The 22,819-nt window shown below is 40.2% G+C and overlaps 1 protein-coding gene across 1 annotated transcript; it reads left to right on the top strand.

The window, feature by feature from the left end:
* Nucleotides 1-572: 572 nt before the first annotated feature.
* Nucleotides 573-19,028, top strand: LOC146449371 (uncharacterized). The gene is made up of 10 exons (XM_085101275.1): nucleotides 573-892; nucleotides 2,887-3,094; nucleotides 3,832-4,148; nucleotides 4,457-4,597; nucleotides 5,487-5,809; nucleotides 6,684-7,790; nucleotides 8,242-8,509; nucleotides 12,172-12,564; nucleotides 15,948-17,240; nucleotides 18,275-19,028. The coding sequence occupies exons 1-10, from the start codon at nucleotides 716-718 to the stop codon at nucleotides 18,482-18,484; spliced, it is 4,437 nt and encodes a 1,478-aa protein (XP_084957401.1). The 5' UTR covers nucleotides 573-715; the 3' UTR covers nucleotides 18,485-19,028.
* Nucleotides 19,029-22,819: the final 3,791 nt, after the last annotated feature.

Consider the following 22,819-nt stretch of genomic DNA (forward strand, 5'->3'; position numbering starts at 1 on the left):
AATATCCAACTTTGTTCCCGGGTTTTTTCAGTTGGCTCTGAATTAAAGGAATCAGTGACCTGTGATTTATCATGACGTTCCTTTTGTTACCATTTTCCTAGAAGTTTATTCTCTGAAATGTAAACAACAAAAGGCGCTACTCAGCCTATCATGAAACCTCCTGGTGATGTAGACAAAACAACTTTCCTTTCATTGCTGTCACAATTCAAGCGTTGTTTTACATTTGACTCTCGTTTGAGAGGGAGGAAGACAATGTTATTTAAATTCATTGTCCAATTAAGTCCCTTGATTTTAAATGTGTGTCTGAATTTAGGTTATTTCAACTCAATATTTCCAGGCGTTAAAATACGTCATTAATAACCCTTAGATTTAGGGGTACTTCAATCTTGGCACCCATGAAATGCGGCTCAGTTTTTTGCCTTTCTCAGACAGCTTATTGATTCATCATCTCTCTTGTACCCTGGGGTGTAGACTGAGCACGTCATTTATTAGCATTGGGTTCTGAGAGATTGAAAGCGCAAAATGCTCCCCCTCTATCCCTCCCTGCCCCAAAATGTTGCTTAGTACTAGGATCATTCGTCATGCATACTGCATTCATGAGTTTACACAACGATGGAGCTGCAAAGATCCGAGCAGCGAAATATTCCTCCTTGAAAAGCCATTTTTTTACAAAGTCTTCCACGTCTTCAACAATTAAGCTACTATCCGATTTAAAATGGCTTCAAGTAAATTGAAAACCATTGACGAAATCGACGACATGAGAGACATGTTTCAAGCGATGTCATCGCTTAATATCTCGTGCAAAGGATTGAAAACGTTGCAGCAAATGAAAGATCGAGTAAAAAATGAACTGCACCAGTCAGCAAAGAAGACCAGTTGGACAGCAGGACAGGTATTATAACACCCAATACTAAACAGTAATACAAAGGTAACGGTAGTAAGGCATGTGCACTGAACTAAACGAAGCGTGAACCTGATCTATTCTTGCCACCGACAACGCGATTTCCCATATAATATGCTTTATATTTATTGTCTAAGGGCGAGTCCATTGTTGAATGTTACTGAGAGACAATTTTAATTCGGATTAAACGCTTTTTGGAAACAACACAATTACAAAGTATCATGGCGACTTCTTTGTCTTGCCCGGAAGCCGCAACCAAAAAATGGAATTCAACTTAATACTCGAATAGAAACGAAATGTTTTAACAACATTCTTCAAGTTACGAATTTTCGGATCAAAAATAAATGAAGGGGGCCACAGAGGAGTACTCTTGAATTAAAAGCTCCGAATTTAGCTCTTTGGCAGGTAACGTGTTTCCTCCATTGACAGAATAATTACTCCAGCAATGTCCTGAAATATTTATTTATTGGACGCTTTTTGTTGGGACGCTTTGACCTCTACGTTCTAGAAGCTCCGAAAATATTTTCACTGTCAACTGTTAGACTGTTCTCCTCGGTTGTCCTTGAAGAGCGCGGACTAAAATTAATCCAACTCTCGTTTTCGGTTACTCTCGTGATTTATTGAGACGACGAGTTCTTTTTGTCAGTCTGTTGTCGTTGTCACAGGAAAGTCATGTGGACATAAATCGAATGTTCACGTCCTTTCAGAATCAGTAGAATAAACAACCGCTTGCTTGAAAAAATTAAAAAAAATATCGCGAAACATCGGACCTTTGACACTATGAAATTAAGCCGTTGCAACTATCCGTTATTGATAATCGTCTGGGTGTTGCAGGCGTCCAGTTCAATTCAAAACTTCCTTGGCCGGTTATTTTGCTTGTTAGCTACGGTTGCAAGAATCTACTTTGGTTTTGTCTGGTCTCACTCAGGCTGTTGTTTGAAATAAGAAGAATTTTAGGTATAGACCTAAGGAAAGAAGGTATTTTGACACATTGATCTACATACAGCGTAATAGTTGTTTCAGCTGCTTGTCAGTGATAGATTCCCGGAAGTAGATCAACTTTTTCCGGAATCAATGTAAATATTAAGACTTTTTCTCTCTTGTTTAAATACAAAAGGAAACTAAAACGATTATCATTTTTTGACCTCAATAAGAAACCTACAGTTTCTAATTGTTAAATATATCTAATACATATTTTTCAAATTCTTACACCATCCCATTGAAGGTAAATAAGACAAGATAAAGAAATAAATTATGTACTAGTAGTCTGTAGTCTTAAAGAAGTTAAGGATTTTACATTGCCAAGAAAAAAAATCCTTAATTAGCAGTCAAAGCTATTTCAAAACGAGATGTATTTTCACAACTCTAGTTTTTGCTTATGCTACATAAGACGAAAATTGTTCAATAATAACTACGCTGAGAATATAACAATGAATATTTGAAATAATTCAGATTTGTTCTGCTTGTTAGGTTCAGCGTAGAAATTAGTATACGCTATCAATAAATTACATTCATTTGATATCATCAAAGAATGAGATTATTTTCTGTTTATCACATTTTTTATTTGAATAACCCAGCACAAGTTGCTGTTTTTGTGATTAAGATGGGAATGAAATTGGCGGTGGGAACACGTACCATCGAAAACAGGAACGCCAAAAACAGCGGCTAGCTATGAGCCACCTTATTACCACTGTAGTCTCTATATCCACAATAGACGCTATTCTTCCATTGTAGAACTGAGTAACACAGCTTCACAGCATGAGGGTGTATTATCATTGTCTCCATTGAGACAGACGGTCACCCACTGCTACTCAGTACAACTATTGCTTCTCTATTAAGGCTATCGACAGAAATATTACTCAGTGGAGTACTACCACTGCCACTACAATGACAACTACAATAACTACTGCTACTGCTGCTGCGCCGCAATTGCCACTTTAGTGTTAGCTACTGGTTATGAGCACTGACCGGTTTTCTTTCTTCAGGCCTTTTCAATTCTGTCAGAAGCCAAAGATGAAGATGCAAGGAAAAGGAGCAGTTTGTTGGAACTTTTCGTTGACGCCGAGATAATCCTGAATAAAATGGATGAAAAAATCCTTAATTTGCTACAACAAAAAGTCGGCAACGTTGAAGAAAAGATGTACAACCACAAACAGGAACTTGCTCAGAGGGAATACTTTCTTCTTGTGGCAGGTAAATGGTTATAAATTAAATTATGAAAATGGTTGTCAGCCACTTTTAACTATCGAGGCTAAAACCCGAAAGAATCATCAAATTTAGCAGAAAAACTAACGCGGAGAGATTTCGACGTTTCGATGACATCCTGTCATCATTATCAAGAAAATGAAGAAAATTTACATAAGTAAGTAGACAAAACTAAACTGAAAACAATAGTCTATTGTTCTAAGCCAGTGAATCATCAAATATTTCTATCTGGAAGACCTTTAAATAATTGAGGGTCTCAGAAGTAAAGCTTAAGTTGTTCAACGAATGCACAAAACTAAGAATTGCCCCTGATAAGCAACAAATACAATCAACGTCTGTTTCAGAATCCGAGGAGTATTTTTGGTAGGCGGTGAATTTTTGTTCTATTCTTTTTTTAAATAGACTTTTCCCATTTTTGTTTTACTTTGGGACAGCCCACTTTGCTTCACATCCTCTCAATTCGGTCAGCTTTGATAACCGTGCCTATACCTGCCAGTGGACGAAGACGTTATTTGTAAGTATCTTTGGGCCCGGATAGAATGAGCGCTAAATAGATTGTAACTTCACAAAGTGGCCCATCCTTTTTATCTTGAGCATTGGAAAATATATTACTCAGGGATTTGAATGACGACTGAACTGTCTTCGCATTCCACTGTGCACAGGTGACAAGTACTCACATGCACACAACTGGGATTCTAACGATGGTCATTTTCATACCTTTGTAGGTGAGACAGGATCCGGAAAAAGCAGTTTGGTGAATCTTATTCTGGGAGAGGAGCTTCTTCCATATTCTGTCCTCAGCCCAACTTCCACCATATGCGAACTCAAGTTCGGAAAGGAACGCAAAATTGTGGCTCACTTTAAAGACAAGGATCCTAAAACAGGGCTTCAAACAAAGGTCATCTCTTTGCGAGAACGGACGGATTCCACCAAACAGAACTACCTTCAACAGATTTCGCCTTACGTCCACGTAGAGAGTGAACGCGAGCAGGGCTCAATTTACAAGAAGATTGAACTCTTTTGGCCTCACAGTCTTTTGGAGGTCAGAGTTATTACCTATCAATAATTGAAATTGTTCAATTTCATTTACTGTACGTCTTTAAGCAACATGTGGAACACGTTCCTATCTACACTAAGAAGAGTACAGTAGAAGTGGGTAGTAAGGAAGGGAGTTCGCAACGACTCGAAAGAAATGCATATGACATTGAAGTAACAAAAATTAACAAAACACGTGGTATGGCCGCTTGGAGCTTCAGTCCCGCATAACAATTGTTTGGCTGAAAGGTTATTTATGTATGATTTAAGCTTCTTAAAGTAAAACTAAATCAACGTTTTGGTTCTGCATTTTAGAAAGGCGTAGTTATTATTGACAGTCCTGGAGTCTGCGAATCTGATATCATGGATGCGATTGTTACACAGTATTTGCCTCAAGCCTTTGCGTTTATCTATGTCATCAATAGTGCCAACGCTGGGGGAGTTCAGAAAGACAGAGTAAGTAATATCGCTACAGAAATCAATCCGAAAACTGTACGATTTCTTCTTAATAACTACCGGATCATTGGCACCCCTTCCCAATCCTTATCTATAACAGGACCGAAAGGTTATAATCTATGCCTTATGTCAGATAATTGTGGCTAAAACACATCAATCAAGGTCCCGCGCAGCCACACTTATCTAGCTAAGATGAGGACGTTTTATCTTTCAAAAAAGACGTGAATGACATCCCCTGTTCCAATATATGTCTACATAGCAAAATTAAATAATGACCTAACTAAATGTTTGAAAAGGGGCATTGTGACCGGGATTTTGTTGAAATTTTGGTCAAATTGCATAACATGAGATTTTTGGCTACGAAACCATGCTAAATCAAATACGAGATTTCTCTGAGAGCACCGAGAGGAAAAAAAAGTGATCCTGTTTTCTAAAGCGAAGAAAAAAAATGATATTCTTTTTATATGGATTTTGGTGGAAATAGGAGTAACATCCCGATCAACTGTCGTCAAACTGAGATGACTTATACTACTTCCTGTGTTTCCAGAAGTACGGTGATTTCTATCTGGAACTTTTTTTTTTAAAGTTTTCACACAGAGAAATACATTTCTGGCTATTCAAAGCGATAATAAAAAAAAACTAACTTCGATAACTTAATTAAAACTGACGTCTTAAGTTCAAAGCAGAGCACAAAAGTACAAGAAATTATTTCTTCAGTGAACTTAGTTGGTCAGAAAGATGTCCACTGCAAGTAACTATGCAATGAATGATACTCAGTATTATGGTAAAGAATGAACATTTGGGCCGTGTTTGGTTCTGTTATCATAATAGAGTACTGACCAGGATGATAGTTATAGTACAGCTAACAATCATCACTATACACTCACAGCTTGGAAAACTGCTGGAACAAGTTAGGAGGTTGCCGCTTGAGGGGCAGGGGGAAGTACCATCCAAGTGTGCTCTGTTCGTGTGCAACAAGTGGGACCAAGTGCCAGAGGGGGAGGTTAAAGACGTTAACAGTCATGTGATCAGAAACCTGCAACGGTGCTGGCCTGGCCTTGACCCGGAGTCACAGATCATCTACATGTCGACCATGAAAGCTACTAAAGGACAGACCTTGGGGATTATCACCGAAGATTTTTCCTCTCTGATGAATGGAGTGAAAACTATGGTCTTGAAAAGCATTCAGGCCCAACTTGAAATTCATTGGAGGTGAGTAGATAGAACATATTTAACCAGTGAGTAATCAATAGATGAATAATGAGATCGATGAGTACCTAATAAGCCACAAAATATTTTGTCCTTAGTTAGTTATCGATCATGTATTGAACGTCGGTAATTTTCACTGACTAATCGGCTAATTACTCATTGATTGTCTATTGATTATTTATTGATGTCATTCATCATCGATTAGTTATGTCTGGTCATAGATATCTTGGTTACCTGGCGTTTCGTCGGAAGAGAGAGCTGGATACAAATAGTTAAATTCTGCAGTGACTAAAGATGAAAAACTGTGGGCTGTTTTGCCATACAGATACTGGATTATAGCGTCGTGCTTGTGGAGATGTGCTCCGTTGTTTAAGAGCCATAAGAAAGAAAATGCATTTGCTTCGAATTTTGTTTGCAATTTCTTGGAGTGAATTATGTTACCGGGGTTAGGTAAAGTTGAAAACTTCGAGCATATGTCTATGGATAAAAGAAAAACATCTTAAAACCTTGTATCTTCATCTTATTATTTCAACGATTCATATTAGTCTACCTCGCACAACTGTGAGATTGTCTCGATATCAAATTAAGAGTCATTCTTGCGAACTGATGACACATGCGCTTGAAACGTTCTCTGATTGTTGGCAATCAAATAATACGTTGAAAAATGCAATGAAAAGAATCGACCATCGTCCCTATCAATTGCTTGCAAAAAAAACTCTCAAATAGGAGCCAATCCCCTAAAGTTTCTAGCCAGGAAACACGATTTTTAACCAATTTTGTTGACCCATTTTAAACCTTGTGATATTTAGGTAGAATATCCCGACAACTGACATACGAAATTGTAAATTTAAATCTAAGACAATCTTTTATATTATAGATGGCTAGATTACCTTCTTTCACGGATAGACTACCAAGCAAAAGTGTTTGTGAAAAACGCTTCCAGCGATCCGGGAAAGGTCCTCCTTGAAAATGCGGCGATTCTTGCTCGCTTGGAGGTCATTGAAAAGCGGCCAAGCAAAGTGATAGAAGAACTCAACAAATATTTAAAGGATCGCCTCGATGGTGCTATGCGAAAGCTCGCAGATTACCTGTCGTCTAAAGAAGTAAAAGTCCGCTTCACTTCTTGGACCTTGCATGAAGTTCCAAAGGTGGAAAGTTCCTGGGAACTGACAGAACATGAAATCACGAAATCACTATCCAGGCGGCTCCAAGAAATCATTGAGCAATGGGAAGAAGATAACCAAGTCTTCTCAGGTGCTAGAGAATCCCTTGTGAAACACTTTCAGCAGCAGTATCAATATGTTGAGGAGCAGCTACAGAATCTCCACACTGCTGTCAAATCTGACCGTGATAACGTTCGACAAGACTTTCCGACGGAAGAGGAATTCACTGCGGGTAAAAATTTCAGCTTTGGCTTCACAATTCCCAACTGGGCACTACTTGGACTCGGACAAAAGATGAAAGACAGGAAGAAAATGAAGGTGTACGAAGCTGACAAATGCACTTTCATGGCCAAATTATCCGCAGAATATCTCGATAAAGCCAAGAATAAAGTTTTGCTCGAGACGTTCGTAAGGGAACAGTTGGAAGATGCAAAGCTGTGTCTAGAGCAGATTGAAGCCCGCATCCCAGAACTGATCCAGGCTGACAAGATGTTATACGTGCAACTCATTGATGAAACGCGTTCGCAAAAGGAAATAGAAGAAACCTATCAGCCGATAATGAATGAGGTTTCTGAACTTCGAGGGCACTTGGCAGTATTTGGATTCACAGAAGTTTGTGCCAATGAAATCAGCAGCGAAGAACTAGAATGGAAAGAGGACGCGTCTCACTGCCTTGCCTCCGGTGCTTTAGTTTCTGTGTACAAAGGAAGGATGAGAAAGCGTGGAGCCGACCAACCAATGCCAGTGGCACTGAAGGTGTGCAAAAACGAACTCGATGAAACAAACGCCAGTGAGACCATGACGGAAGTACAGCTCCTGAGGTAGGCGATTTTCTCTATCACTGCATCATTAGTGAAGAGATCAAAAAAAATTTTGGAACGTATTCAAGTTTGTCGTAAACGAATGTCTTCAATAGTTATAACTAAAAGACAAGTCATGCCCAAATCTATATGTTAATATCAGAGATGGGCCAAACGAAAAAATACGTGAGAAAAAAAAAGATGCAATGGAATGAATTGACTGCAGTGCAAACTTTTGATCGTGTTGAGCAGGGTAATAAGGTAAAACATGGCGTGATTCCAGCGTGCAATATAACTGGTTAAACCATTGTCAATGGTACAGTGTCGCCATAAAACAACTTATTTCTTTGGGTCCGCCGAGTAAGCCTTTTTTTTTTAACCATTATGATTTCCTTAAACTTTTGCCATTAAAGTTTGCTGGAAAGTTACACTGTTACTCATTTCTTTTTTTTCTTAAACTTATCTCCGTCAGAAAATTAGAACACCCTCACATCGTCGAGTTCTATGGTACATCACTGCTGAAGAATATGGGCAAAATTAGAGTGATCTTCGTCATGGAACAGTGTAAAGAAAATTTAAAGAGTCGCATTTTTAACAACCCCGAATGTATCCCTGGGAAGTCAGAAAATCCTTCAGTTGTCAACGAAGTGTGCCGTTGGGCAAAACAGATCACTGCTGCTCTGGCTTACATACATAAACAAGGAATTGTCCACAGAGACCTCACGCTAGAGAACATCTTGGTATGAAACATTTAGAATAGCATATCTTTGCGTAATAACATAGCAGTTATTTTTCATTAATGCTATCAAGAAAGTACGGCTGTGTTACTGAAGGAATACTGCATCTGTTTTCATTCTGATTTATTTATCAGGCTTAAAATAAATGATCGCATTTATTCCACTGCTTACATGCTACACTTCAATAATCAAACCCTGGCAGAATGGTGGATGTTTAATGCCGTCGCTCCTATGAGTCTCCTGTAGTTCAATGGTAGAGCACCTAAACCAGTAATCGGAAGGTCATAGGTTTGACTTCTGTTGGGAGAATTCGAATCTATGCCTGTGACACTGATACTGCATCGTTCTCAGATCAAGAGTAGATATGCATGTAGTTGCCATCCCTCCCAAAAATAAAGACATTTATTTTTTTCTGATGCATCTCCGCGGGCCGGAATCTCAAATCCTCGAATCTGATTGGCTAATCGCGCGCTCGTAACCGGTCCAGCTTTTTAAGATACGGACCACGGTCCGGATTTTTATCCGCTCTATTCGCGGCAAATTGAAATAGTTGCGAAAGTTTACAAACAAAGGCCATAGTTACACGTAAACAAGTTCTCGTGGAAATATGTAATGAAAATATAAATTCTGAAGAAAATGGATTCAGACGAGAGTGTACACAGCGAAAGTGAATTTTACTACCCAGAAGAAGAAACCCCCAACGAAACTACGGCATTAAAATATGAAGAAGTTGAACAAGACAAGCAATTAAGCAAAATTCAAGACTTTATTCACTCACTTCGCCCTGATAACACTAAAAAAAGACAACTTACGATCTGAACATTTGGCGAAGATATTGTTCCTCAGTTGGAGAGACAAGAACCTTGGAAAACATTCCTCCTAACGAGCTCAACATTCTGCTGCGCAGATTTTTCATGGACGTCCATAAAAAGATGACGGAGTGTACGAGCCAGCTACACTTGCATCGCTCCAGAGAAGTATTCAGCACTAGTTCATTTGTATCTAAAGTTCGCCAGTCATCGTCCTGAAGAAATGAAGAGACCCGAGGCGCCTTTCTTCCTGTCTTCCTGACAATAAACCACAAAAGAAAGCCTGCAGTTCCGGTGTGGTACAGTCGAGCTCCTCTCGGAAAAAACAAGATCAGAGAATTTTTGACGAAGGCTGCGAAGAATGCAGGACTGCCTGAAAATGTAACCAACTATTCTGTGCGAAAAACCTGCATTTCAAGGCTGATGGATGCAGAAATTCCTGTTTATTATGTAGCTCAGCGGAGTGGACATAAAAATTCAAAAAGCTTAGATTCCTACAAAACTGCTTCCGACGACCACCAGCGCACTCCAAGATGTCCTTGCTACTGAGCAGCGAAACGAAATCTCCCATCTCTTCAAACGATGCACCGCTTAATCAAGCAGTCAAAGCCTTGCAGCACCCATTCAAGCCGAGAGAAGACAAGCAAGCTTCTTCAGGCGAGGATCCCTTCACTGTTTTGTTTTTTTTTGCTGGTTCGAACATCAGTAAAATTGAAGACTGCACGTTCAATGGAGACTTTAAGCATCGACGACGGGAACGGCAACGGCGACGGAAAAACCGAGGAAAGACTGAGGAGAGGACGCGGTTGCGTCGCGAAATTGGAAACAGTTAAGCAGGCGCAATACGACGACAGCTTCCCTCGAAGAGGATTAAATAGGATGGGCGCTTTCCATTCACCAAAAATTTTCGATTTGAATTTTCGGAAATTTCGGTCTCGAATGGAACGGGCTTATTCTCGGTCGGTTTCCACTTTTCGGGAACAGCTGAAAAGGTTGTCCTAAATTGTCGAAAATCTTTTCCGGAAAAGATGCTGTGCCGTTCGATTCCCACCCGAAATTTTCGAAAATTTCGTCGAATTGAAAGCACCCATCAAGTTTTCGTTAAAAGAAGTCAGAAATCGATTTTAATAATGAAATAACCGATGGAGAATTTTTACTGCTATTAACGAGAACGTGTTTGTCGGAATTGCAGTTCTCCGATGTAAACAATTCAGACCATTTGATATATTTTTAGATCGTAATAAAAATCACCGATATAACTAGAAATAGCGACTAGATTAACATTAATTTACTTCAAATGTTCTGCATCGAAGGCTGGGATTTCAAGAAACACTTTAGCAGTGCGAGCACGCGTGAGAATTTCGTTATCTTTACATCTAAGAATTTGAACTGAAAACTACGATATGCCACAGTGGTTTGTGGTTTGGATGCTATTTTGAGCAACATAGACTGTTTATTTTTCTCCAGCTTAAATGTAAATTAAAAGTTCTAGTGTGTCTTGTTTTGAATAAGAAAAAGTAATGTTACACTGATGTTAGAGAGAAACATCGATGATTAGTGTCAGACTCGCAAGTCATTTCTAATTTTGCAGGCATCGCCACTAGCTTTCTGTTTTGAAACAGCCGACTGATGAAGTTATTATAGTTTCCGAAAAAATAAAACAAAAACTCAACGCGTACTTTACCTGCAGTATCCTTAAGTGCCAAGCGATATTAAAAATATCATTTTTTCGGGGCGAAACGAAGGTAAAATATGTGAAATGTTACTCACGTTTTCGGGCAACGCCAAACGAAGCTTTCTCACGTCGGGCCCCGGAACAGAACGTCTGGATATTTCCCGCCAGACATGCGCAATGTAACATTTGGGTTTTCCCTCACAATCTCACGTCGCCGTTGCCGTTCCCGTCGTCGATGCTTAAAGTCTCTAATTTCTCTTTCAATACAGCGCCTTGCAGCTGTGGTGAAAGCTCGGTTCGGTCAAAGCCGCGAAAACGCCACATTATCATCTCAGATGACTCAGACTCAGATTAACTTGAACTTGCTTTTGGAAAGTTAGTTTTCACCAACCCAGGGACGTTTTAAACATGCATCGAACCGTTAAGAAAAGTAAACTTCGCCGTGTTTGAGTCTTCATTCATAATTTTTATCATTCGATCGATATTTTTAGACCTTTTGGACATGCGTGTCATCATTTGCAGCGTGTCAACATTCATCCACTTTTGACGTTTGACAGATGATTGTCATTTCAATGACTCTTAAATGGTTTTTTCTTTTTTTACATGATGACTTGCGAGTGAAAATAAAATTAAACTTCCTATGAACATGCCACTTAAATTTATGCCCTATTTACATTTGTTTCATAGGATTTTGTTACCACTTTCCTCCTCCAGCCTTAAACTTACACTCTTACAAACGTCCCAGCGAAAAAAAAGCAAACAAACAGAAAAAATAAATAAGTTATTTACCGGTCTAGGTCGGTCCGTATGGGAAAAAACTGTGCCCTTGGTCTTGAGTACGGCCCGTACTCAAGACCTCGGGCACAGTTTTTTCCCATACGGACCTCCCGCCCGGTAAATAACATATATCTCTTGATATAGATGACATGGGTTGAGGAAATAGAAATACAACATCTCTATCCTTTCTTCATAGATGATGAAACATAAGCCATACTCCTCATCGATGGGGTACTGACTCTCAAATATTAATTTTAATGATAACATGAAAATTAAATGTTGTCTTTCTGAGAAATTCGGGTTTTGATGATTGTTGCATCCTTGTCCATAGTTTCCCAAAGGTAATTGACCTCAAATTTTCGAATGAAAATAATGAACGCTTTTTTCTTTTCTATTCACCTAAGGTAACAGAAGATGACTATGTGAAGGTCACTGACGTAGGCGTATCCAAACCAGCAGTTGACATCACAGGCACGCTTGTTGGAACCCCTGTTTACATCGCACCCGAAGTCTTTCATTCGGAGGTGTATGACTGCAATGCTGATATCTACAGCCTGGGAATAATCTTGTGGGAGATGTGGTATGGACAGCAGGCCTTCGCTGACTTAAAGGCAAAATGTTTGGTCGTTTTCTGTGAAATTGTGGATGAAGGCTACCGTCCCAGCCATGTAAGGAATCGCAAGAAGCCACCTGTTCGCTGGGTTCAGTTGATGAAGCAGTGTTGGGCTAAAAATCCGGAGGAGCGCCCCACAGCCTACAAATGCTACCAAGAAATAATGACGTTATATGAAGAGATGGTAAGGCTATTACAATTTTTTAGTGCTGAATCAATGAACTCGTTTTAGGAATCGTCACCCTCCGCATTGTTTCTATAATCTCGAGACTATTTAAAGATAATTCACTGTGGTGTAGGTGGACGGTAAATGTAAATTTAAGTTATTTATGTCTACCTATATTTATCGAGACTAGTATACAGCTTTTTCAATGAGCTATTTAGGAAAACCTAAGCGACAAGACCGCAAGGCGATGAGCTCAAGCATCAGCGTACGGGATAAAGGTATGGCAAAAATCGGTCGGCCACTAGTGCACTAGTGCATAGAGACGGTGATGCTGGAGTTACGTACCTTCCATTCATATGAAATTTATAAAACATACGTACGTGAAACCATCGCCACCAAGTTGGTTTACCGTCAGCAAAATAATTCTCATTAGCTTTTTTATGGTACAGCAACATGGCTGCCACATCATTGTGATTTCAATCTCAAGGGATTGGTTGCATACCTCCAATGAAATAGTCAGATAGGGCGTTCCGTTAACAAGTACATCTTGGGCCCCTGCCTGCTCCTACATTTTAATTAGCAATGCGCAATGACTGTCGCAAACGTAGAGTTATTAGACCTGTACGGCTCTTATGGGCGTATTTCTGTAAAATCTTTAATGTAAACCGTTACATATCCCCACTTTCAATTTTCCAGGCTCTAATCTAGGTAGACTTTTTAAAAGTCTTTCGGCTCTCACGTCTGGTCAAGTAGCTTCCTGCATGGAGATTGAACCCTCAAATCTCGTCTTGCTTACGCTTCGCGCTCCGCCAAGCTATAGTGTATGTGCCCTGAGCTCGACTTGCAGGAAACTTTATAATCTAACACCAACTCATTTTACAGACGATTTTTCCCCTAACATTGTGGTCACTCGTTTGCTTCGCTGCAGTTACATTGATCGCTGGTCGTCTGTTACGTTACGTTGATCCCCCAACTGTCCCACTTGTGGAGTACCCATCAGTTTCTTTATATAAGTAAGGGGAATGCGCCAAATCCCCTGGACCATCGCCACCTTATCAACGGCTCTCCACCTGATCTTGTACGCCTACAGAAGCTGAACACCCAAAGGTCACTTCTTCAGTTGACAAAAGCTGCGTTCTACCGCGCTCCTCACACCCAATAAACCCCGCCCTGTCATTCTAAGGTCAAGACCTTGGAGCACTCGGAAGCCTTCCAAAGTATTTTCCTAGAATAACTAAAATAGGGTCTTGTGTTTAGTATTTTGTCGTGAACTGTGCAATCGAGAGTACCTCTTCCTTTATCAGAGGGCTTGCTCCAAAAACAATGGTTTTCTTTCAGAACTGCTCTTAAGTGACGCAAATTGTTTGTTAGACCACGTTACTTTTGATCGTTGGAAAAAGAATGAGAAAAAGTTGCGCCAGCAAGCCTTGTAAGCTGCTCATGGGTATTAAGTTCTTCCTACTAAGCACATGCATTAGGCCGTCATGTTGCTGTGATTGCGTTGTTGTTATCTTTAAACCATACGACAAACATAAAACTTTACAGCTGACTGCCCTATGTCTCCGAGAAGGTGCGAGCGAGGAGGATGGGACTGGCCGGTCACTGCCTGCCCACCCCAAGCTAGCTCTCTCCCCTCTCATCTTGTGGGAACCAACCCAAGGGGAGGAAACCGTTTGTCGAGGTCGTGAGACGTGACGCAGGAGTGCCCACTACAGATGATCTGTAGACCTTCATGTTGGGCAGAAGCGATTGGAAAGCAAAGACACATGTGACCCATGATACTGGAGGACCTCCTCTGGTCACGGCCTGACTGATAATTAAACTAGTCGGATTTCGTTATTTTTGCACAGAGAGTGGTGAGTCAATGAATGGCTGCCTTTTAAGACCCACAGTTGAGAACTCAGAAGTGGCTCTTGTAGGATGTCTCTTTGGTTAACTACATGAGTTTATTTAAATTGATAGGGTAATTTCTAATTTTCACCTGCAAAAAAGAAGCTAACAAGTCACAAGAAAAAAACTACTGAACTGGATTAAAACATCTGTGAGTGTATATCATCACTCTGTTAGGTAAAAATCTCGAAAAGCGAACAAAAACGGGTAACAAATTCACCAAAAATCTTTCAACTCATGGCTCGATTTCACCTGGCCAGCCAGCCGATTGTTACTGGTATGTGTCAGTAATAGCGAACCAGCCAGGAAACGTCCCTCGGAAATCAACGGCAAGTGCCGAATGGATATAGTTGGCAATTTAGATGTTGATAAATGATCAATTTAAAGGTCAGTGAAAAAATGATCAAGATGTAGTAAGCAAAGTAAAAAATCTGATTCCCTAAACAAGAATCAATACCATGATCTTTCCAACACTGGTCAGGATACTCTAACCCCAGATGCATGAATGCAAAGTAGACATTCTGAGGCTAGGCATAATATTGTGCATAATCTGGTATGAACGGCAGGCATTGTTTGAGTTCATTTTTGAAAGTGTCAGAAAACGTATAGATATCTTTAGCTTGAAGGAGCTTCAATGTCTGGGAGAACACCTCGTGGGAGAACAGCCTCGTGATAAATCAGCGCTGGAAGTCATCCGGATGGATTCCTCCCGGCCAGGAAATTCGAAGGTTTGGAAGAAGTAACGACGCCCTCCTGTAGTAGATAAAGATACCTTGAGCCTCCCGTAAGAGGTTCAAGGTAAGTTTTAAATTCATGAAAAAGTTTTTTTAAGTCATTTGGTATCTCCTTGTCTTTATGCTGGATTCATCGACGAGACTAGGTTGGGTCGTTTTAGGCCATCGTAACGGCCATCTTACTTTCGAAGTTTAGCGTTCTTTCTTTGAGTCAAACTAGTCTTTCTGTGATCGACTAAATTGAATGAACATTGCTTTTTCAAGGTCCGCATTTAGTTGGTAACCTGTGATAACAGGTTGCTCAAGTTTTTGCGCTGCAATTTAGCACGTAATTGTTTATGCTTCAGTGTGTAGAATGGAGTACATGCACCGTACATTCAAACCATGTTTGAGGGAGACAACTTCTGGGTGTTACCTCGAAAGCACCTCCTCTAACGGAACTGCTTGATCAGCCCTCATTAACAGCCAACATCTTCCTGGTTCCCTATTCATTCTGTGCTAAGTTTATAAAGGATAACAATAGTCTGCGTATTAATCACACGTCAGCTTCAAAATTGATAATTTTATGTTTATGATCATGCGCAGTTATTATTCAACCTTAAAAAGCTTATACAACTACCTCTGAACAAGCCAAGCTTAGAGAGACGCTACATTGCGAGATATATAAAATCGATCGTGTCCGACGCTGGGCGCAATCAGTTTGCGCCGAGTTTCCGGGTCCTAACTATAATGTTTCAGAAGCATTTATTTAAACTTGTTATTTTAACTTGTTTTCAGATTTCTTCAACAGTACATCCGGCTGAGAGATTAGACAGAGAGTCAATCCAAGGAGATTCGATGCGGAATCGTCCACCGCTTGAGGATGATGTATACTGTCACAGTACAAAACAACAGAAATCAAGTTACAACGAAAGTGCTGTAGACAACCCACTGACAACACTAGATGAAGAACAACAAGTGAGAATCAGAACAGTCGAGGAATTAAGCGAAGCCAGAATTGCTTATGTCGAGCTAGAAGAGAAATTAAAAGGTGAACTGTCACAGATGCGAAAAACGCTCAATGACAAGGAAAAAACTATGGACGAGTTACGGAGATCCTTAGAAGAAGAACACCACGCAAAAATCAGAGCAGTCGAGGAATTAGGCCAAGCCAGAAATGCTTATGTCGAGCTAGAAGAGAAATTGGAAGGTGAACTGTCACAGATGCGAAAAACGCTCAATGACAAGGAAAAAAATATGGACGAATTATGGAGATCTTTAGAACAAGAACACCACGCAAAAATCATTGTAGATGAGGAGCTTCGCCAAGCCAAACGTCATCAAGAACATCTCCAAAGCGTTATTTTTGACCAACGCCGTCATTTGGAAGAAGAGCTTCAACAGAAGGCGGCTTTGGAAGAAAGGGTGAGGAGCTTGGAACTTCACATTCAAGAAGAAAGAAGGCGGCACTTATCTACAGAGACTGAATTGCAGTCAGCCTTGTCTACAGCAGAACAGGCATTGGCTCAGTCACGTGATTGGATCATCCAACGTGAGGAAATTGTTTCCAGTGAGAAAAGTTTGGGCAGAGGGGCTTGGGGCGAAGTGCGTGAAGGAGAGTTTCGTGGTTGCAAAGTTGCTGTCAAAGAAATCCACGAACTGATTCTCTCTGATCATAATCGTAGACTTTTTGAACGAGAAATGAGCATCGCGTCGCGCTGTCGCCATCCAAATCTTTTACAATTTATTGGTGCCACAAACGACAACGGCAGCCCATTGTTTGTAACTGAACTACTCGACACCAATCTACGACGTGTATTATCAGAGCGCGCATTAAAGTACGAGGAAAATTTCATCCTCGCCCTGGACATCGCGAAAGGCCTAAACTACCTTCATCTTAGTAGGCCAAAACCCATTATGCATCGAGACATCAGCAGCGCAAACGTGTTGCTATGGAGACGAGATGAATCTTGGAGAGCCAAGTTGTCTGACTACGGATCTGCGAATGTCATGCGTCAGAACATGACCGCAAACCCAGGGGCAATTATTTACTCCGCGCCCGAAGCATTTACACGTCAACAGACACCAAAGGTAAAAATAAACCACACACAGCAATTTAGCCTAATTTTGGAATTACTGGAAGGAGTAATGACACAATAACTATACGAAAATAACGAACATTGCTTAACGTACCGTATTTATTCGATTAACCACCCACCCTGAAAGACCGAAAAGTTAATAAGCGCCCACCCCTCCCCCTCCCAACAACACCATTAAAAAAAAAGCATTTCTGTACTAGCCCAGCGTGAAGTAAGAGGAGCGTCACTAGTGTCCCAAAATTGGTTTTAGATACGGTAGTCAATGACCTTTTATATTGTTTATGGCTTTTTCATATTAGTTTTTGCACTTCTTGTTGAAGCGAAATAAACTTGTTTGCCCTTGTTTTGTTTTTCTTAAAAAAAGTCCTTGCAAGCGCCCACCCTCATGGGCCCAAAATTAAATAAGCGCCCAGGGCGGGTAATCAAATAAATACGGTATTTTTTAAGGGAAGGCTATTAAATCTTACTTGATGCTTAAAAGTAATTGAACGCGATCAATCTTCTCAAACTAGTTTTAAATAACGCGATGACCAGACCACTATGAAAAAATGTCTGGAGATCATAAATGTCTCTTTTTCGCTATATATACTGGTTCCGACTGGAATTTTTTTCCTTTAAAGTGACTTTAAATTAGTATGATTAGAATTGAGGATTCGACTTAATTGATTCTGGTATAATCCGATGTAAATACCGCATATATATAACTTTTTTCAAATCGCTTACGACAAATGAGCGCAATGACAGTTTGAGGTGGTAGCCTTCTCACTGCACTACTGTTAGGAAGTGTAAGCCACGCGGGATAAGGCCAAAAGCATACTGTCAGTTCGCGGTGCGTTTAATTAGCAGGGCGAGACCGTCATTGCTGAATTCAGACTATCCCAATGAGTTGCTGTAAAGTATACAGCCAACGTTTGTACGGCTACACGTTTGACACTACACATGGCTTGTCTTACATTACTCGTTTCACTTTGCTTTGCACTACTATCATGTCTTGTATGTTAATGTTATGCCTGTTTAACTCCACAGGTGGACGTGTACAGTTTCGGAGTATTGTTGTGTGAGATGTGCATCAGAGAACAACCGGATCCCGACGAGCGCCAAACACAGATAGGACGGGTCGAAGGTGTACTGCGGGGACTTATTCAGAGGTGTGTTAAAGATGATCCAGAGGAGCGTCCTACGATGAATGAGGTAATACGTACGTTGGAACAACTTTTTCAAACCAAGGCCCATTAAGCATCGCGAGAAGAGTTAACGAGCAAAGGATGTCACGGACAACTGAGTACAAATGATGGTTCTATTGGCTGGAAACTGCTTAAAAAGCGAGTCTATGGAAACTAGAAACTTTAGAGGCCTGAAAAACCTACGAGACTTTGTAGAAATACCCCTTAGAACTCCTGTAAAAGGTGACGTATTAATCGCTTGTTGGAAAAATTTGAAGGGAACCCTAAAATATACCGCCAGAACCTCGTTTAGTGCATGTGGTTCGAATTCATCTTCACGGACACTGCCCTTTTCTGATGAGTACTGTTTGACTGAAACGGTAGTCATTTAAGTTTCCAACACTCTTAGCGATACCAGACCATAATCTTTCGTCCCGTAGAAGTACGATTATCCCAAGAACCTTTAAATTTTCCATTAAGCGGAAGCAACTTAATGGACGTGTGGCACCTTAAGGGGCAGTGTCACCTTTTTTTGTCTCACTTTGAATACCCCAAAAGACAAATTTGAATTGATGGAATTGGTTCAGTGTTGTTACCAATAATCTTAATTGCTAGTGTATATATATGCGTTATTGACCAAGTGTGGGGTCAAGATGGCTGGATATTGGCCAAGTTCTTTTTTTGCGTTTTTATGGACCGAGACGAAGTCGAGGTCCATAAAAACGCAAAAAAAGAACGAGGCCAATATCCAGCCATCTTGACCTCACACTTGGTCAATAAAGGATTTATTATATGGCTTTACCTTCAAGTTAAAACTACGACAACAAAACAAAACACGACATGAAACTGCTCTACTCGGAAAGAAATTCTTCATAGCCGGCCGGTGCAAGCCGGATTTATTTTTAGTGCATTTTTGGATTAGCATGTAATCGTGGAAAACAAGGAATCCTAAATTATCTTAGGGCTTTAACTTCATAATGGCGTAAAGGGAGTATACAATTATTGAGAACGAAAAATTAAGATTTTCGCAAGAGCGGGAAGATTTGAATCGAATCCGGCAAACTCTCCATTTTTAGCCGATCGCGCGGTGGCGTAAATAATAAACAGAATCAGAAAACTGGGCGAAACTTTGACAAGATTTTGTTGTTTACAACAAGCAAGACGCGGCTAAATTAGAAACGTGAGCTTCTTCGGCGAACTTGAAAAAAATACTTTTCTGAACTGCTCTAAACACTCAACGCAACTTCCATTACGCTATGATTTAAATACAGCCATTGCAAACCTATAGAACTTATCAATTTGGCACTCGACTTGAGACAAAACGTTTTACAAAATCAACTCTATCTAAAATACTACACGCAGAGCAACTCACCCATTCAACTCACATTCATTGTCGCTGAAACAAAATTTTCACTACACCAGGACGATTCCATTCTCTTTCCTTTCCTTTACGTAAATGTTGAGAGAGTTTACCGAACTTTTTAGTGAGCGTTTACCCCCAAAACAACGAGAAAATCGAAGAAAAGATTGCCTTGTTGTTGGGATTAAACTTTCGAAGCCAAGCGGACGGGCAACGGGTAATCCCGAGCGGGCAAGATAGCTCCATCTTGCCCGCTCGGGTAGCCAATCACAGCGCAGGATTTGACTCATCTTGCCCGCTCGCGGAGCCAGCCATATAATAAAAACCAGTATTAACCGCATGTTTGGCTGTGGATGACCAGGAAAATAAACATTAGGCGGTTTTGAAGTTCCGGCTGAAAAGTTTGGAAAAATTGCTGAGAACTGACTACGGTTCATTCTTTTTCGGAGAAATCATTTCAAATTTTCCTCCCTTTGCCCTAAGAGTAATTTCATGTTCATATTCAAGGGTTCTTAGTGGAACCTTTGAGTAATTTTGACCAATATAGAGCAAAATCACCGTCACTGTGCCCCGTTAAGAAATTTAAAAGAACAACAGCGGAACACGATTTTTTCATTAGCAGAAAGTGGCACATTTTAAAACAATTATGAGACTGGCTGAAAATTTGCCTTCAATTTCAGTGAACTCAATCCGAACGTCTTCACTCACTTCAAAGCCCCGTCCCGACAAAACAATATCTACCTTAGACAAGCCAAGCAAAGTTTTAACACATTGCTCAGGTTTTAAATTGAAATATCTTTATTTTAAAGCGTAGAAAGCTGTTGAATGTTTTGTGTAGGACATAAATTCTTTGGTGAATTATGTATTCCGAGGGATAACTACCGTTTTATGAAACATTTTAGCGTCGTTTTCATGATCAATTATTAATCGCTCACTTAGAGAATTTAGTATATAGAGTCAAGAACAAAGAGTCAGTTTAAGTTTCGGGTTAAACAGCACATGCCCCTTATGTCTGTGCAGTAGTTTCGACAGTTTTAAAACATAACATGATTATCCCTTTAGCTGTTTCGTTCATTATGAATATGCTACGTCAACGATTAGATTATAGTGAAAACATAAATAGGAAAAGTTTAAGGTGGCTGAACACAGTTTTTTTTGCGCGCGCGCTCTGTGGTGAAAGCCAATGACTCGCGTGAGCAAACTCTCAAGGACTGAGCCACCCGTAAAACTGATACCAGCTTACCTGCAGTTTCCCTGAAAATTGAGACTGAGTGCTTTTGAGACTTTCAAGGAAATGCGCCAGTTTCTCGTTGTAGACGTTTTGCAGGCAAATGATGGAGAATATCTACTGATTGCAAATAAACAACACTCAACGCCAGTTCCGAAGAAGTCATGCTGCCACGAAAACGAAATAGAGCTTAGCTATATGTAACTAACAAAATAACAAAGCGCTTTGTCTGAGTTTACAATTTCCCAATTTTAAGCACTGAGACGTGTACGGTTCGAGAGCTATTGCAAATGAAACATAAGTAACAGTAAACTGTGTTCAGCTTCCTTACATGTAATTGTGTATTTGCTAATTAACCCAATTTCCTTGATTTGTTGGAATGATCAAGATGACGTACTGAGGACGTCAAAGAAAGAATAGTATTCTAGGAGAAATTAGTATACAGAATGTTTAATACTGTTATGATACGTGCACAAACTACACCGGTGACTTAGTATTAAAGCAAACATGCAATTGAAACGTATGAAGAAGTGGTTTTGACTTTTGTGTCTTTGAATTATAGGTCTGACTAGCAAAATTAAAACAATAGAGGTGCTTCTAAACGTAATGAAATTTCAGCCTGGGGATGAAATAATAAAAAGTCGTTGGCGTCACTCGGATGTTAAGTCGATCCGAATCTTTGCAGACACCAGCTTAGTACAGTAACTCCGTTTTTAGAGACAGTTTTTGTGATCACTACTAGTACTGATCTTCCTTAGCTCATACTCCCGTTCAATACGGACCAAAGGTGGCTTAATTTCCAACTGACTGTGCTCGGTTCCTTTGGTGCTGTTTGCATGGCTGTTGTTTATTAAACGGAAATCAGTCTCGGGATGTGAAAATGGATGCAAATTTATTATCCACTGAGAGCTGCAGCCTCTTTATCTTATATATATAGTCGAACCGTTTTTATGGACACCAACAGGACAAGAAAACGTCTCCATTTTAACAGTTGTCCGTATCAAGCGGGTTAAGTAATCTTAACAATCAGAACGAAAAAATTTTCCGTAATAACCACATTTCCGTATTAAGCGGGTGTTCGTCAAGCGAAGTACTATCAGTGTCTGAGGACAGGGCGACAGAGTTTGTGAATTGTCGCAACCCCAGCTAAAGCAGCTGTTCTGCAAGTCAGTCAATCAATTTTCCAAGAGATCAAATGCTAAAGAGTTGTCACCTGACACAACGAACCGCTCGATGGAGTAGTCCTGTACGTGAATATGTTGCAACCACCTTTCATTGATTTGTCAGCGTTGATTTGAAATGATCATGACAAAAAAAAAACAAACAAACAAAAAAAACTTTTTAAATCCCAGTCCCGATATTAAGTCCCGCACCATCCGGGAGTTATCCAACTTCAGTAATATGATGGGAATTACTTACTTCACCTCTTGTCTATAATCCTAATTCCTAATTTTTCACAAGTACTTCAGTTAAGGTCACTCATGATCACGTAGGCGTATCTAGCCTGCATGGCCGGCGTACGCAGACTAGCTGCGTATGAATTGAACTGCTGGAGCAATTTTCTAACACAACGCCAGTCCCAAAGGTGCGCAAGATGGCCCGTGGTCCCGTGATGAAAATCAGAGTCCGCAGTCTCAAAGTGGATGAATAACAACGAAGTAAAGATTTGCCCGTCACCTTGGTCCGTAGTCACGTAGTAGATGATTAAGGACGGTGCCTACTAAAACAGTAGTATTTTTGCGCGGTTTATTATTATGAGGAAAAAGTAGATCTTAGCAAGGGCTGTTGGAATCCAAAAAGAAAATTGAGTGTAACCACGC

The sequence above is a fragment of the Pavona decussata genome, unplaced genomic scaffold (assembly GCF_977016875.1).
Source record: "Pavona decussata unplaced genomic scaffold, jaPavDecu1.1 SCAFFOLD_602, whole genome shotgun sequence".
In the NCBI taxonomy this organism is placed as follows: Eukaryota; Metazoa; Cnidaria; class Anthozoa; order Scleractinia; family Agariciidae; genus Pavona; species Pavona decussata.

What these genes read in the sequence shown, in the direction of transcription:
- LOC146449371 (XM_085101275.1), top strand. Translation starts at nt 716, where the DNA reads ATGGCTTCAAGTAAATTGAAAACCATTGACGAAATCGACGACATGAGA. An exon ending in CCAGTTGGACAGCAGGACAG is followed by an intron (nt 893 to 2,886) that starts GTATTATAACAC and finishes TTCTTTCTTCAG; the next exon opens with GCCTTTTCAATTCTGTCAGA. An exon ending in TGACGTTATATGAAGAGATG is followed by an intron (nt 12,565 to 15,947) that starts GTAAGGCTATTA and finishes ACTTGTTTTCAG; the next exon opens with ATTTCTTCAACAGTACATCC.